General features: G+C 35.8%; 1 protein-coding gene across 1 annotated transcript; it reads left to right on the top strand.

Annotated features, from left to right (window-relative positions):
* Positions 1–5461: 5461 nt before the first annotated feature.
* LOC102595332 (uncharacterized) lies at positions 5462–7618 on the top strand. Its single transcript, XM_006350549.2, has 2 exons — positions 5462–5941; positions 7134–7618. Exon 2 carries the CDS (start codon positions 7237–7239, stop codon positions 7573–7575), a length of 339 nt encoding a protein of 112 aa, XP_006350611.1. The 5' UTR covers positions 5462–5941; positions 7134–7236; the 3' UTR covers positions 7576–7618.
* Positions 7619–16582: the final 8964 nt, after the last annotated feature.

Here is a 16582-nt window from a genome sequence, read left to right as displayed (position 1 = left end):
AAGGTTGAATACTTGACAGTAAAAGATCAACTTGAATTGTGGATAGGTTTGAAAGGGAGGTATGACCACCTCAACGTAACGGTATTGCCAAGGGCTCGCCATGAGTGGATGCACTTACGATTTTAAGATTATAAAATCGTAATTGAGTATAACTCTGTTGTGTTTAGAATCACTTCCCAGTTGAAATTATGTGGGAAAACTATAAAAGATGAGGACATGTTGAAAAAGACACTAACTACTTTTCATGCCTCCAATATGATATTACCGTAACAATACCGTGAAAAGGGTTTTAAAAAATACTCTGAATTGATCTCATGCCTTCTAGTGGCTGAGCAGCATAATGACCGTTCAATGAGAAATCACGATGCCCGTCCCACTGGAAGTGCTTTATTATTTTTTTTCTCTACTGAATTTTATAACAAGCTCATCGCCCATCATCATCTTAATTCGTGTTTTGAACATCTCTTTCTTGCCATTGTTTGAAAATACTAGCTCGCGTAAAATCTTAAAAATTACTCAGTACATCAACTTGACAGTATGCCTTTTGGGCAAGTGTTTTCCTGTCTAGACCTCCCATTCCACATACGACAAACACTAACTGAAACTCATCATTTTCTTCATTGATCAACTCAGCAACCAACTTATTCACCTCTTCTACTAATCCAATGAAATCTTAGTCTACAAGACAATACTTTCTCAAAACCAATCAACTATTAGATAGAATCAATTCTTTGACCAGAGAAGCATGTGCAAGTATTGTACAATAATGACTAGAACAAATAAAATATCTTGATGTAATTCAAACAACAAAATTCAAAATTTGAACTTTTTTAGCCTTTCTTTTGCTAATTGTGAAAATTCAGCAAAAGCGGAAGAAATCCATCAAACACAATATCAGTTAACATATAGGTCATTTGTGCAGCCATTCAAATCGATAAAAAAAAAGGATTCAAAATTTCACTCCAGCATACAACTTTAATCATACTCATCAGATCGTTGTGTCCTTAGAAACAACAAAAAGAAAACAGAACAAGGTAATCCAACTAAAAATTCTTCCAACATCAAATTTAAGACAAAAGGAAAGAAATATGAGCGGACTAACCTTTCAAGATTATCAAAACCCAAAAGGTGAAGTAACAGAGAATTGTAATAACTTGGAAAATATACTCAATGAAACCCTAAGGGAACCGTTTGTGATTCTTCACCATGCTCATATAATTATGATTTTTTTACGGGGAGGGTGGGTTGAAAAAATGAAGAGAGAAATAAGCTAGGTCAAGTTTTTATTCAATATTAAACTCTAACGACTGGATATTATATTCTTTATTAATGATGGATTTATGTTCCCGGTTAATGTTAAGCTAAAATTTGAGTTTTGATGACCGAAAAAAAGTTAGGTCGCTATATGTAATCTATAACGACCAAATTTATATTCCTTCGTTAAGAGGTGGTCATTAAAAGTTAAATTTCTTGTAGTGTTGGAACAGAGTTTAAGAAAGGAAAAACACTTTTTAATCTTGTGTGTAATATCCCGTAACTTAAAATACATTTGCGACTTGTAAACACCAATGCATAGATGTGATATCGGGGGAGGTATATCATTGAAAATGGTTAAGCATGCCATGTAACCCTTATATTTAGTCATTTGAAGGGTTAAACAAAAGTTTTAGGTCAAAGAGATCATTAAAGAAAAGATTAAAGTTTAAAGGTTCATTATGGAGGAACACTACAAATGATCTCATTTCTCATCTAATTTTGAAGGGGCATATCTCCTAATATACAACGAGTTAGAGAGCCTACAACCTATCCAATTGAAGGTATTTGAGTCTAGTTTCCAGCAAAACAAACCGCTCATTAAAACGATATCGGAGTAAAAATTTATGTTCATTCTACGGCAGACGCACGCACTGCCCAATCATTGCGGGACATGTGGCACTTTAAAGAAAGTCGGCCAAACTTGTTGTTTTTATATTAGAAGTTTGGGATATACTTTCCCATATACTCAAGAACGTGTAAGGACTGGTTTCAATTTATTTCTTCAAGTTTTTCTCATCCTCAATCCACCAAAGCTTAAGGTAAGTTGGTTTCTTCAAGAATCAAGTGGCTTCCTCTCCATAGACCTATAGATATACTTAGCTAAATGTTTTCTTGAAGGAAAAAGTATTGTTCTTGGAGAATAAAGAAGGGCAGGGGATGCTTTTTTTTAATAAATAGGTATAAATCCTCTTCTATCTTCATAAATAGTATTCCAAGGATGCTTTAAGTATAATTTGCGGGTAGGACTCACGGGATGGTGATAGGAAGCCGTGAGTCCATGTTTTACCCATTGTATTTGATGTTTTAGTGAGGAGGGAGTTTGTAGAAGGTTGTGTTGGCTGTTGTTTTGACCGAATGAGGGGTCAATGGTATTGTATTGGGGAAGTAAACTGGTTACATTAAAATGGAAGGCAAGGTATAGAGAACGCGACTATTGTAGTTGTTGAAAGTTTGTCGCTCACCAACTGTTTGATGAAATTCCTAAGTCGCTAAGAATATGGTGTAGTTGGTTATATGAGCTCCTATTATTTTAATTTATGGTATTAGTTCTCTACCAACTTAAACTATGAGCTTATAAAGGAATTTGACATCGTTAACAAGGAACCGGTGGGATGGTGATCGGAGGCCATGAGTTTTACTTTTATGTTAAGTGTGGATGATTAAGGGGGTTGGTTCTTTATGGTTAAAGGATGAGGAGTAATACTGAATATGTAAATAAGTCACAAGCCTACTTGGAAAGTAGATAAAGAGAAGGGTATGGTGATACACCACTCATCTATGGTAATTGTTGAGATTGTCGCTCGCGAACCATTATTCTATTTTTGGCATTGTTGTGACTCTTAATTAGTTTAATTTCTTATACTATACTTTTATGATTTTATGTTATAGATAAAGTTTTCAACAAAGGAGTTTGACGATGTAAGATAGTAAGTCCCGAATTAAGGTATGTAAAGCTAAAACCTCTTTTTCCCTTAAAGCACGACCTAAACTCGCATGTTCTTCCGATAAATGGCACTATAGATTCTATGATACTTGAAAGAAAGTTATCCTATTTTATAAACCCTCTCATGTTGAGTCCTAAAACCTATAGAGTTATAGTACTCTTCAAGGAAGCAATATGTTTCACATAAACTACATTTGTCTACAGTTGGAACTCTTAGAAGTTAGCGGTGTACATGTTGCATAAATTTAAAGAAAGCAGCCAGCCACAGACTGTTCGTAAGTGCATAGGTCACAAGATATATGATTCTCAAGCTAAAGAATGTAATCACGAATTGTATTACGAGCTATGTGATTAATGAATTAATTATTATAAATAATTGCAAGCAGTTGAGATTATAGACTACTCTACAGCGTATGGTGGTATATTTAGGGCTACTACGTGCGACGCTACTCTGTGCACAAAATTCAGATATAGTCAGCTGGAATTTCCCGTCGCGAATTCACCTGACTGATACATGCCTGAGGGCAGACCATACATGAGCCCTGGGGGGTACCTTGATAGACCTCGTTACCAGACTATGAGATTCACGTGTGGTCGTGAAGTGGGCTACATATGCCATACAAGGTTCACTAATCGCCGTCAGTAGGCCATCATGTGATTCCCTGACAGTTAGCTTTACAAAGAGCAAAGAAGCGACATAATAAAGTAAAGATATCACTTAAGCAAATTATAGGGATTATATATATATATATAAATGACTAAGCCATGAAACGTTCGATGAGGACGCTTGAGGTTGGTCACAATTCCAGTTTGGGATTATGTCTCCTGCATACACATGCTCAGATTTGCCTATCATGATATTTGATGTCTACTTGTTACTTAATTTGCTTTACATACCAGTACATGTTTTGTATGTACTGACGTCCCTATTATTTTGGTGTTTCATTTGTATCACTACAGGCTCAGGTACTCAGGACAACAAGCATTTTCAATAGACTAGAGACTTCCAGTTTAACAGTTAGTAAGCTCCACCTCTACCTGGAGCTATCAGATATTTAGAATCTATATTTTGCTATGTATGTACATATATCAGAATGGGTGTGTCGGGGCCCTGTCCTGACTAGTTATCAAATTCTCAGAGGCATACTCTTTAGAGACTTCGTAGACTTAGTCTTGTTTCCCTTGTAAAGTAGCCCAACATGCCCTTTTGTTATCTATGTTTTAGTATGTGTCTTCATATAGGTTCCGCTGCTTATGAATCTACAGTTTTGGCATGAGATTAGTAAGATATTTAGCAGGTGCTCATGTATATCCTTGATGTCTGCCCCTTTCTAGTTAGGGGTGTGACATTGTGGTTCTAAAATAAAGTTATGTCAAATGTACCAAAATTCTCTTTAATCTTGTGGCCTTAAACATGTCACGTGGAAAGTTAAAGTTAAAGTGTTGCCAAAAAAGGAAAGAGGTCATTTTTTTAAAAACAGACTAAAAAGGAAATTGGGTCATTCTTTTTCAAACAGAGGGAGTATATATTTATGAATAGTATCGAATTTATATAATTGATCACCTAAAAAATTGTGATTGTTGGAATCATTTTCATCATAGTCTCTCAAGGCACACAATCTGTAATAGATGAAAAAGTTTGTTTTTGTTTTTGTTCAATGAATGGATTGAACATGTTTAGTTATAAATGACGGTTAGACACGAGATTTGCACTAAACATGAATATATTTGAAACTCATGCTTTTATGATGTAAATATTATACATATCATGAATTGTATTGAATTTATACAATCCATCTAAAATACTATGATTGTTGAAATCATTTTCGTCATAGTATCTCAAGGCACATGATTTGTAATGGATGAAAAAGTGCATTTTTTTTGTTTAATGAATACGATGACATGTTCAACAAAAAGTGACAGTTATATACGAAATTTGCGTTAAACGTGATGATATTTTAAAACTCGTACTTTTATGATGTAAATATTATACATATTCATTACTTTTGTGAAACAATTGTTTTTTTCGTTAAGTTGAAGAACATTGAAAGGTTGCTTAATGCATATATTAAACCTATATAATTCATTAAAATAGACTATGATTTATTAAAATTATCTTCATCATGTGCCTCAAGACATGCGATATTAATAGGTGTAAAAGGTTTAATTACTTAAAAATTTAAAAAATGTGTTGAACGCATTTACTGAAAAACGACAATCACACACAAAATTGACAAGTGTGTAGATATTTTAAGACTCATGCTTTTGTGTTGTAAATACTATACATATTCACAAATTTTAAATCTGTTGTTTTAGTCTAGAATCCTACATTGGCCATGTCTTGGGTGATAGTTGCACTTCCAAATTATGGGAGAAATTTTGCTTAATGCTGTTAGCAGAGGCTCTCATTTAATGTCTAACTGCTTCTTGTCTGCGTAGTTGCATCTTAAAGCACATTCCGAAAATTCTGTTTGTCAAACTATGTTTGGATACTCATCTTGTACTGTTTCCATTCCCACCAGACCCCTGCTGATGCTGTGAAGCCACTGTATCTTCAATATGCTAAATTAGAGGAAGACTATGGTCTTGCGAAGCGGGCTATGAGGGTTTATGATCAAGCTACAAAAGCTGTTCCAGCAAATGAGAAATTGAGCATGTACGAGATCTATATAGCTCGTGCAGCTGAGATATTTGGTGATCCAAGAACACGGGAGATATATGAACAAGCAATTGAGTCTGGACGTGAAAGTTATGTGCTTAAAGTATGCTGAACTTGAGAAGAGCCTAGGAGCGATTGATCGTGCTCGTGCACTGTACAAGCACTCATCACAATTCTCAGACCCTAGATCTGACCCTGATTTCTGGAACAAGTGGCATGAGTTTGAGGTGCAGCATGGTAACGAGGATACCTTCCGCGAGATACTCCGTGTGAAGAGGAGTGTATCTGCAAGCTACAGCCAGGTAAAAAATACTCAATTAATCATTAAGTTAGCCATCTGTGATGTCCTTGAGATCAGTAAATTAAGGAGCTCAATCGTATTCTCACAAAGAATTAAGACCAAAGAGTACTTGTGGCATAGTTTATCCAAAAAAGAATTAAAGTGTACTTGCGGCATAAAAGAAGGCGGAGGAGGGAAATTGTTTTGGTACTTGATGGCTTCTAATAGGAAGGATTGTGTAAGAAGAGTAATAATCTGGTTAGAATGCTAGTACGAACTTAATCAGGATAAAATAATTACTTTACAATGTGTATCATCCAACATGGCATATAATTAACTTTGGAAGATGACAACCTTGCTTCTGATTAAACTGGGTCACTGGGAAACCTACTGTTAGAGCTACTTCTGTTTTATGCCAGGAAATTTTTTGAAAATAGGAAGGGCTCATAATGTAGTATTTAGCTTAAGTAACTACCATTTTTAACTTCTCAGTGTATGAACTATCATGGACTTGGTATATTATATCAATCAAATCAGTCAACTATACTTAATCTCATACTAGGGGTTGTAAGAATCCTCTATATACATATTCCGTTATATTCTGGTCCATGCAGTCCAATATTGAAAAACAATTACTTGTCTTTTAAGGCGAATTTAGGGTTCTCTAAATCTCACAATATCCCTTCAGTGATATAAAAGTCTTTAGCCCAAACCAAGAGGACTTCTGGCAAATATTAGATCTAATGCAAGTTTTCTAACAATTACCATGCCTTACCCCCAAACCTATCCAATCTCACTTGTTATCGTTCTTTTGCAAGCTAAGCTTGAAGTTCCTCTGTTCTGTCTTACTCCACTAACCCTCACTCTCTAGAGTGTTAGCTTCTCTATAGTTCTAGTTTTTGGTTAACATCCTTGCTAGTTTTTCAATGATACAATAATATGCAAATAGCATGCTCCATGGAGTTCTCAAATGATCCGCTATCGGTTGATTCATCTAAAAGTTCAGGAAATAAGTATGGGTTTAAGGCAGACCTGTGGTGTAGACCCATACTTTCCTTCATACACGTTTAGGGAAATAAGTATGGGTTTAAGGCAGACCTGTGGTGTAGACCCATACTTTCCTTCATACACATCCTTTTAATAGTTTTGTATATTTTCACATTTGTGCATTTGTTGATTGACCGTACTGACTGACATGCTTCTTATACCTGCAGACACATTTTATCCTACCGGAGTATCTCATGCAAAAGGATCAGATGCAGACCCTTGAGGAAGCAAAGGACGTTTTTGAAAAAAGCTGGTGTTGCTGATGATGAGATGGCAGCTCTTGAAAGGCAGTTAGCGCCTGAAAATGATACAAAGAGCAAAGAACAGAGTCGGGTAGTTGGATTTGTTAGTGCAGGAGTAGTTGAGTCAAATGGACAGAAAGTCACTGCAAACAATGAGGATATTGAGCTACCTGAGGAAAGTGATTCTGAAGAGGATGATGATAAGGTTGAAATTGCACTGAAAGATGCAGTGTTTGGAGGTCTAATCCGTAAGAGGGACAACGAAGGTGATGAAGCAGAAGACGACTCTACTGCCAAGAATAAAGATAGTGATGGCCCTCTTGGTGCGCTAGAAAGAATAAAACGAAGGAAACAACAAGCATCTTAGAGTTTGTATTTTTCTGCTGCATTAATTGGTTTGAAATTTTTGATTGTTGTATGTCAAGATCTAAACTAGAATAAAATCAACAACAACCTTTTTTGGGATAATTTTCTGATTTATATTAGTAAAACTTCTAACTATTACAACTAAGAATAGAAATACGAGTACTGAATTGAACTACTCTACTGGGATTCCGTAGATGAGCTTCGTATTTGCAGAAGAAGATAAGAAGAAGAATTTAGACCGAGGGAGAAGAAGAAGAAAGAGAGAAGAAACGAGAAAAATACCAATTGATTCGTTGGCCTTCTTCTCTCCTGGTTGTTAGACTTATAAACACCTCGTCTGAGCTGGCAACATCGTATCCCTTCAAGCTCATTAAACAACTTCCAATCGCAGCCGTCTATTGAATGGATTGTTATTACTCGTCCGCCCCCCATATCGAATCCTCATAACTACAAAACTTTATTTGCTCTTTATTTGAAAGCATAACATACCCGACGACATCAAATAATCCTTGTCCTCAAGGATTAGCTATGAACTCTGGAAACTTAGCCTTGATGAAGTCAAAATCCTCCTAGGTAGCATCTTCAGGAGGTAAGTTAGACCATTGGATCAGGAGTTTAATAGCAACTGAATTTTCCCTCTGTACCAGCTGCCTCTGCAAAATGGCAACAGGCTTGACAAGGAATTGGCCTTCAACATTAGTCATGGGCAGGGTTGATTGAACCACCACTCTAGAACCAACCTTTTTCTTCAGAAGTGAAACATGAAAGACAGGATGCACCTTGGAAGAAGGTGGAAGAGCTAACTTGTAAGCAACTAGTCCAATCCTGTTGATTACTAGATAAGGCCCATAATATTTTGAACTCAACTTAAGGTTCTTCCTCATAGCTAAGGAAGTTTGCCGATAGGGTTGCAACTTCAAATACACTGTATCACCAACTTGGAACTCCCTTTCAGTTCTCCGATGATTAGCAAAATACTTCATCCTCTCCTGAGCCTTATGGAGATTGTCCTTTAATAATTGTTGCATTTGTTGTCGGTGCATAATCACATCTTCAGCAGCAGGCACCACAGTGTCTAAGAGAGGCCCAAGAGACAGTTAAGGTGGAGAATAACCATACAAGGCTTCAAAAAAGGTGCATTGTAGACTACTATAGAAGTTAGTGTTGTACCACCATTCAACAAAATATAACCACCTCTTCCAATTAGTAGGTCTGCTGCTAGTCATACACCTCAAATAAGTTTCAATACACCTGTTCACCCTTTCTGTTTGGCCGTCTGTTTGCGGGTAGTAAGCAGAGTTATAGGACAATTGAACCCCCTTTAGTTTGAACAAAGCTTGCCAAAAATTGCTAAGAAACACATTGTCTCTATCAGTGACTATAGAAGTAGGGGGTACCATGTAAAGTCTGTACCCTCTTCCAAACTTATCAGCCACAATAGTTGCAGTATAAGGATGAGATGGGGCTATGAAATGTGCTGATTTTGCGAACCTGTCAACTACCACCAAAATGACATCCTTTCCTTGAGACTTAGGCAACCTCTCTATAAACTCCATACTAATATGAGTCCATGCTTGGTTGGGAATAGGAAGTGGTTGAAGAAGACCAGGATATGCTATAGCCTCATCCTTTCTCCTCTGACAGATATCACATTTTGCAATATAATTGATTACCATCTGTTTCATAAGAGGCCAATAAAACACCTCGAATAACCTCTTAAGTGTTCCTAACTGACTGGAATGACCCCCTAATGGTGAGCTATGAACAACATGTAGTAGTTGTTGTCTTAGTGTGCCAATAGATCCTACATAGATTTTTCCTTTCTTCTGCAAGATCCCAGATTGATAGTGCCACAGATTAGGACCTTGTAAGTCTACCACCAACTGAGTAATAAGATCGAAAGCAAACGTGTCACCTTCATAACTGGTTGTGATGTCTTGCACCCAAGTTGGAACCGATGAGTTGATAGCTTGTAATTTAGCATGCAAAGAAATTGTTTCTTCTTCTCGCACCCCTTCAAATTGTTTGGAAAGAGCATCAACAACTCGGTTCTCAGCCCCTCTCTTGAACTTAACTTCATAGTCTAAGCCTAACAACTTGGTAAGCCCCTTTTGCTGGATAGCTGAAGTAACTCTCTGATCAAGCAAGTATTTCAGGCTATGGTGATCAGTTCTTACCACAAAGTGTCTATATTGTAAGTAGTGCCTCCACTTGTCTATAGCACTAAGCAATGCCATGTACTCCTTCTCATAAATAGACCTGCCCCTATGCTTCATAGCCAATACTTTGCTGAAATAGGCCACTGGCTTCCCTTTTTGCATAAGAACTGCACCAATTCCTGAGTGACTTGCATCTGTTTCAACTACAAATTCTTGAGAATAATCAGGTAGGTCAAGTACTGGGGTGTTAGACATAGCGTCCTTCAGAGCCAAGAAAGTAGTTTCAACCTCATCACTCCACTTAAAACTGCCTTCTTTTAGGAGATCAGTAAGTGGTCTACATATTGTACCATAATTGGCTAGATACTTCCTATAGTATCCCGTCAGCCCTAAGAATCCCCTCAAAGCTCTCAAGGAAGAGGGTCTGGGCCACTGCACCATAGCCGCTACCTTTTCAGGATCAGTAGCTACCCCATGAGCACTAATGACATGACCATGATATTCAACCTTGGATTGACCAAACGAGCATTTGGATCTCTTAGCAAAAAGTGAATGTTCCCTCAATGTCATAAAAACAGTAGTAACATGCTTCACATGTTCCGCAAGAGACTGACTATATATTAAGATATCATAAAAAAAACTACCACAAACTTTCGGAGAAAAGGTTGAAATACCTTGATTCATCGGAGCCTGAAATGTGGTTGGGGCATTAGTAAGCCCAAATGGCATCACTCGAAACTCATAGTGCCTCATATGTGTCCTGAATGCTGTCTTAAACACATCATCATATTTCATTCTAATCTGATGGTAACCAGCTCTTAAATCCACCTTCGAAAATATCGTTGAACCATGTAACTCATCCAATAGGTCATCTACAATGGGTATGGGATACTTGTCTTTCACTGTAGCCTCATTCAACCCTCTATAGTCTACGCAGAACCTCCAAGTCCCATTCTTCTTTTTTCACTAGCAATGCAGATGAAGAAAAAGGCGACTGACTGGGCTGAATAGTACCATGTGACAACATATCCTTCACTTGTTTCTCCAGCTCCTCTTTTTGAAAGTAATTGTACATGAAAGGCCTTAAGATAACAGGCAATGATCTCGGCTTCAACGAAATTGAGTGATCTAAACTCCTCACTGGTGGTAAACCTTTAGGTTCGGCAAAGACATCTTCAAATTGTTGCAGTACCACTTTTATTGGTTTTTCAATGGTTTCCTGCTCAGTAGTTGTGTCCAAGTCTGATACTTTCTAATCAGTTTTCCCATCGTACCACTGCTAATCATGTGAATACTTCCCTCTTCAGGAATAACATGCAACACTACTTTATTGGTCTTTTTTCCAATAGTGACACTCCTCTTCTCAAGGTCAAACTTGGTGGGGTTGTATTTTTTCATCCAGTCATTCCCTAGGACTATATCACACACTCCCAATCTGATAATCCTTAGATCTTCTCTGAATGATTTCCCTTCCATCTTCCAGCTGAAACTCGTACAAGTAGAATTACATAACAAATAGTTACTATCAGCAACAATGACTCTCATATGAGAGCTATAAGTTTCTACATAACTTGTTTCCATCACAACTTATGAATCAATAAAGCTATGAGTGCTTCCTGAATCAACCATCACAGTTAGATTCCTATTCTTAGCTATTCCCTTTACTAAAATGGTATTCACCCCATTGTGATTGCCAGACAAGGCACTCAGACAAATAGCCTCTTGCATCTCCTGTTGGATTTCTCCTTCAATTATCATATCAGTTAGGGCTTGCTCCTTTATTATTTTACTAGTTTCAGTAGGTGTTGCCCAAGCCGCTTGCCCATCTTCAGTGATTCCCTTTATGCAATTCAACTGTCTATTCTTACATTTATGCCTTGGAGTATACTTATCTCCACACCTGAAACAAAGATGGTTGTTCTTCCTATATTCGTAAACTTCTGGACTCAACCGGTAAGTGGTTGGTCTAGTGGAAGTCATAACTGATGGTTTTGGGGTAAAACTACTCACATGAGCCTTGATAGGTCTAGTATCAGTTTTGTCCTTCTTAAGAGCTGCTTCTATGGCCTTTTCTTGCATCCTGGCTTGTTCAATTGCAAAGCTGAGGGTAATGAGCTTAAACATCTTAATAACATACTTGATCTCCTTTTTGAGTCCTCCCATGAAACTAGATATGAAATGAGCTTCATTCAAGACCGGATTTCTTATCAACATCTCTGCTTTGAGATCCTCAAACTTTCCCAAATATTCATCTACAGATCTAGTATGATTCAACTTGTTAAAGACTTCCAAAACATCCTCCATTAAAATTTCTCCAAACCTAATACATAATTTTTCTTTGATCTCTACCCAGGTTAATACCCCTACACTTAGTACCATAGAGTTATACCATGTTTCAGCCATTCCATTAAGATAGAGTGTTGCTGCTTCAACCTTCAAGTTGTCAGCAATTCTATGTAAATTAAAGTACCTTTCGCACTTTCTGAGCCATACCTTAGGCTAGTGACCTTCGAAACTGGGCAATTCCCACTTAGGAGGGTGGATGAGAACTCTCTGGTGCCTCAAATTCCTATGTTCTTGTCCTGGAATGGGTAAAATGCCATCCCCTTGAGGAATGTTCAGATCAGCAGCTACTAGTCTCCTTTCTATGCAGTTAACCTTTCCACAATTTGTTCTAAAGCTCATCTGATTTCCACTTGTGTTTCACTGATCTCACGATTACTATTAGCTAACATTTCCATCGTATCTTCATGTCGATTCAGTCGATCGTCCATGGATTTGAATCTAGTACCATCCACCGTTATAGATCTTCACGCACAGGTCGCTGAAGCTAGGTTCTAAAACCAATTGTCAAGATCTAAACTAGAATAAAATCAACAACAACCTCTTTTGGACAATTTTCTGATTTATATTAATAAAACTTCAAACTATTACAACTAAGAATAGAAATACGAGTATTGAATTGAACTACTCTACTGGGATTCCATAGATGAGCTTCATATCTGCAGAAAAAGATAAGAAGAAGAATTTAGACCGAGGGAGAAGAAGAAGAAAGAGAGATGAAACGAGAAAAATACAAATTGATTCGTTGGCCTTCTTCTCTCCTGGTTGTTAGACTTATAACCACCTAATATGAGCTGGAAACATAGTAGCCCTTCAAGCTTATTAAACAACTTCCAATCGCAGCCGTCTATTGAATGGATTGTTATTACTCTTCTGCCCCCATATCGAATCCTCATAACTACAGAACTTTATTTGCTCTTTATTTGAAAGCATAACATTGTATAACTTTAATTTTTCCATAGAGAAGGTGTACATCACTCGTTATTTAAAGTATACGTTTGTTTATTCCTCTCTCTATCCAGAAAAATGGTGAGGCGGTTATAGTCTTTCACTGCAAGAATGCATCATTTTGTGTTTAGAATTGTATTTTGCTACTTTATTTTTTTATGACAAAAATAGTCCCTAAGTCTAAAATGGTCCCTTAACTATATACTTAACGGGTATAGGAGTAGGTCTAAAATGGTCCCTTAACTATATACTTAACGGATTTAGTCCTTTAACTATAAACTTACTGATTTTTGTCCTTTAACTATTCAAAAACTTATCAAGTTTGGTCTTTGTCCACTTTTTAAATACAAATAGCTTAGGTTTATATTAAAGGAATTCATGCCCCGAGAAATTAAATCCTTTAGCAACTTTTTCTGTTGTTTCTCTCTCTCTCTGCTATTTTTTCTTCAAATTAACCTAATGCGAAGAACCTTAACCTCAACAATTTAAAATAAAATTTACGAGGAAAGAAAATATAAGTCATAGTTTTATTTAACAAAGGATAAAATGAAGCATATTATTGCTACTAATGACTTGAATATGCTAAACCTTATTATAAAAAGAAAATATTTATTACCCGTTAAATCCAAAGTTTGTATTTCAACGACTTCATTGAACGAAATTTATAAAATGGTAGATTTGTAATTTTTTAAATAGATCAATTTTATTATTCTATTCATTTTATTTTACGTAAAGAAAATTTTGAGTAAATTAAATTAAATCCGCACTTATTAGCATATTCAAGTCATTAACAACAATTATATGTTTAATTTTATCCTTCATTGAATAAAATTAGGACTTATATCTTCTTTCCTCATTAATTTTATTTTGAATAGTTGACGTTATTGTTCTTTTCATAAGAGTAGTTTGAAGAAAAAAGAATGAGGATAGAGAAATAACTTAAAAAATGGGTTAAATATTTAATTTCACGAAGATTTTGGTTAATATAAACCTAAGCTATTTGTATTAAAATAAATGGACAAAGACCAAACTTGATAAATTTTTGAATACTTAAAGGACTAAAATCGGTAAGTTTATAGTTAAGGAACTAAAACCGGTAAGTGTATTGTTAAGAGACTAAAGCTGATAAGTTTTTGAATAGTTAAAGGACTAAATATGTTAAGTGTGTTAAGGTATAGATTCTGTTTACTGCATTTGGCTAGGGGAATTTTTGTTAGGAGAAATGGTGTCATTTTACTATTGGATAAAATTTAACACGTTTTTGTTCAATCATCAAATTGAATTTAGGCTTTTTTTTTGGCTTTTCGAGACTGAATTAGTTTTAATATTTATTTTTTAATATGATATATTATAAAATTTACTATTACCATTATATTCGATTGAGTACAGAGTATTAAAAAAGATTTTTTTTCTCTGATCATATTTTTTTCAGAGAAAAGATTGTGTATTTTGTTTTTGTGGATTTGAACACGACAATTCACCTTGATCAATCTCACATAAATAAATGCAAAAATAATGAAATGCAGTTAATTGAATATTCTCTCTGTCTCTAATTACTTGTCCACTTTTTCTTTTATAGTTGTCCCTAATTACTTGTCCATTTTGACAAATCAAGAAAGGACGTTTTTTTACCTATTATATCCTCAATTAAATGACTAATTACTTTGAAAAATTTAGAACTTTTCATCCACTTCAAGGAGTAAAATGGTAAACTCACTATGTCATTAATTATTTTCTTAATATGTGTGTCAATTCAAAAGTGGACAAGTAATTAGGGACATAAGAAGTATTTCACAGGAAACAACAATTATAAACCACAAAATAATGATTTTATTTTGTTGGTGATGATATATAAGTACACAAAGATGTATCTAAAAAATCTTTCCCTCTCCCCACCAAGACTTGTAATCTCCTTCAATTCTTCATCCTCTTCCTCTTTTTTTTTCATTCTAATTACAATCAAATCTCACTATAGCAATATCATTTAAATCGTATTTTGGTCTCTATAACAAAATAATGTTATAGAAAATATATAATATAAAAAAATCTATTTCAATTTTTTTTTATCATTATTAATGTAGAGATGATTGTTTTAGGGAAATTTGACGATATAATTTAGTGCATGTAATAAACGAAGAAGAATAATAAAGTTGTAACATCTCGCAAATCGAACTAACTAGGAAGAAGTTAAGAATTTGGAAATAGTCATTTTTTTTAAAGAATTGAAATCTGGAAATTTGTTTAAGTTAGGAAAAATGAGTTTTTGGTCAACTTCAAACGGCCATAACTTCTAGCTCAGAATGAGTTAGGAGCACTCCCAGATATGGTAGGAAAGATCATGAAATGATCTTTCCAACGCCGCCGAGTTTGTGTGATTCCGAGTTCGTATGAGTGAGTTAGGCCCTTTGGAAGTTGGGCTGTTCGAATAAGGAAAGTCTAAAACCAGATTTTTGAAGGGTAATTTAGTCTTTTCCTTACCTTATTATTCTAATTCGTTTTTAAGAGTTAATTGGGGTAAAAATCAGATTTTAGTCAGTTTAGAAAAAGTTGAGTTCACAATAGGGCATGGAGAAAAGAGAAAAGAGGAGAAAAGAGAAGGAAGTTCAAGATTCGTCAAGAACGTTCAAGAATTGCTTGTGGATTTCGTCGGGGGTGATCCCTACAAGGTATGTGAGATCACATAGCGTTGGGTTAGTTCACCCACGCGCCAAGCATGTTTAATTCAGCGTGTTTTCTTCCTAAAATGATTGAGAAACTGATGTTCTTGATAGTTGTTCTTGAATTGATTTCGTTCTTGAATATGAGTTGGGATTTAGGAGTTTCTTGATGATTAAGTGTTGTTTCCCTGAGTTGTTTGAGTTAAATTTTGTGTATATGATTTGGGTACATGAATCTAAAGTGAATTTGGGAAAAAGAATCGGAGTAGAACGATTTAGGGTCAGAAAACGCGATTCAAAAGTTCGTATGAATTTTGCCTGAAGGGAGGCTGGCACGACGCGCCCCCATAGCGCCAGGAAGGCTGGGGCGGCGCGCCAGCAGTGCGCCAAAAATGAGCCCCAGTAAAATGGGGCCTGGAGCTGCACGCCCACGCGCCGCGCCTGGATCGGCGTTTTTCACCAGTTTTTGTCGTTTAGCCCGTTTAAGTTATTCTAAAGTGTCCTAACACTTTCCGTTGATTCTAATTACTCTAAATGACTTCTAAACATCTAGAAATCATCCATAAACGTGAGATCATGAACCTTGAATCCATAATCCAATTCAAGAAAAGTTAAGATCGAAGTCAAAGAAGTTAAGAGTCAAGTCTAGAAGTTAAGAAGCCAGTCAAAGCAAAGTTTCTTAAAGTTTTCAAGAGTCTTTAACAATGTTTTGAATTCATTTTAAAAACTCAAGTTTTCAAGTTAAGCAAAGAGTAAAGAGTTGAGTTCATTTCTTAAAAAGCTATTAGGGAACTAAGTATTTCCAAAGAAGTTTATAAATGTTTTCACATTTGATCAAGAAAAGGGAACATTGATTCCAAAAGAGCTTTTAAGCTAAGTTTTGAGTAATTATCTCAAACCA

Source organism: Solanum tuberosum, unplaced genomic scaffold, assembly GCF_000226075.1.
Source record: "Solanum tuberosum cultivar DM 1-3 516 R44 unplaced genomic scaffold, SolTub_3.0 scf00126, whole genome shotgun sequence".
In the NCBI taxonomy this organism is placed as follows: domain Eukaryota; kingdom Viridiplantae; phylum Streptophyta; class Magnoliopsida; order Solanales; family Solanaceae; genus Solanum; species Solanum tuberosum.
The sequence above is the reverse complement of the archived record's forward strand: the minus strand, read 5'-3'. Positions and strand labels throughout refer to the sequence as shown.

Bases quoted from the DNA above. Each gene is read 5' to 3' on its own strand.
- LOC102595332 (XM_006350549.2), top strand. From the start codon at position 7,237: ATGGCAGCTCTTGAAAGGCAGTTAGCGCCTGAAAATGATACAAAGAGC.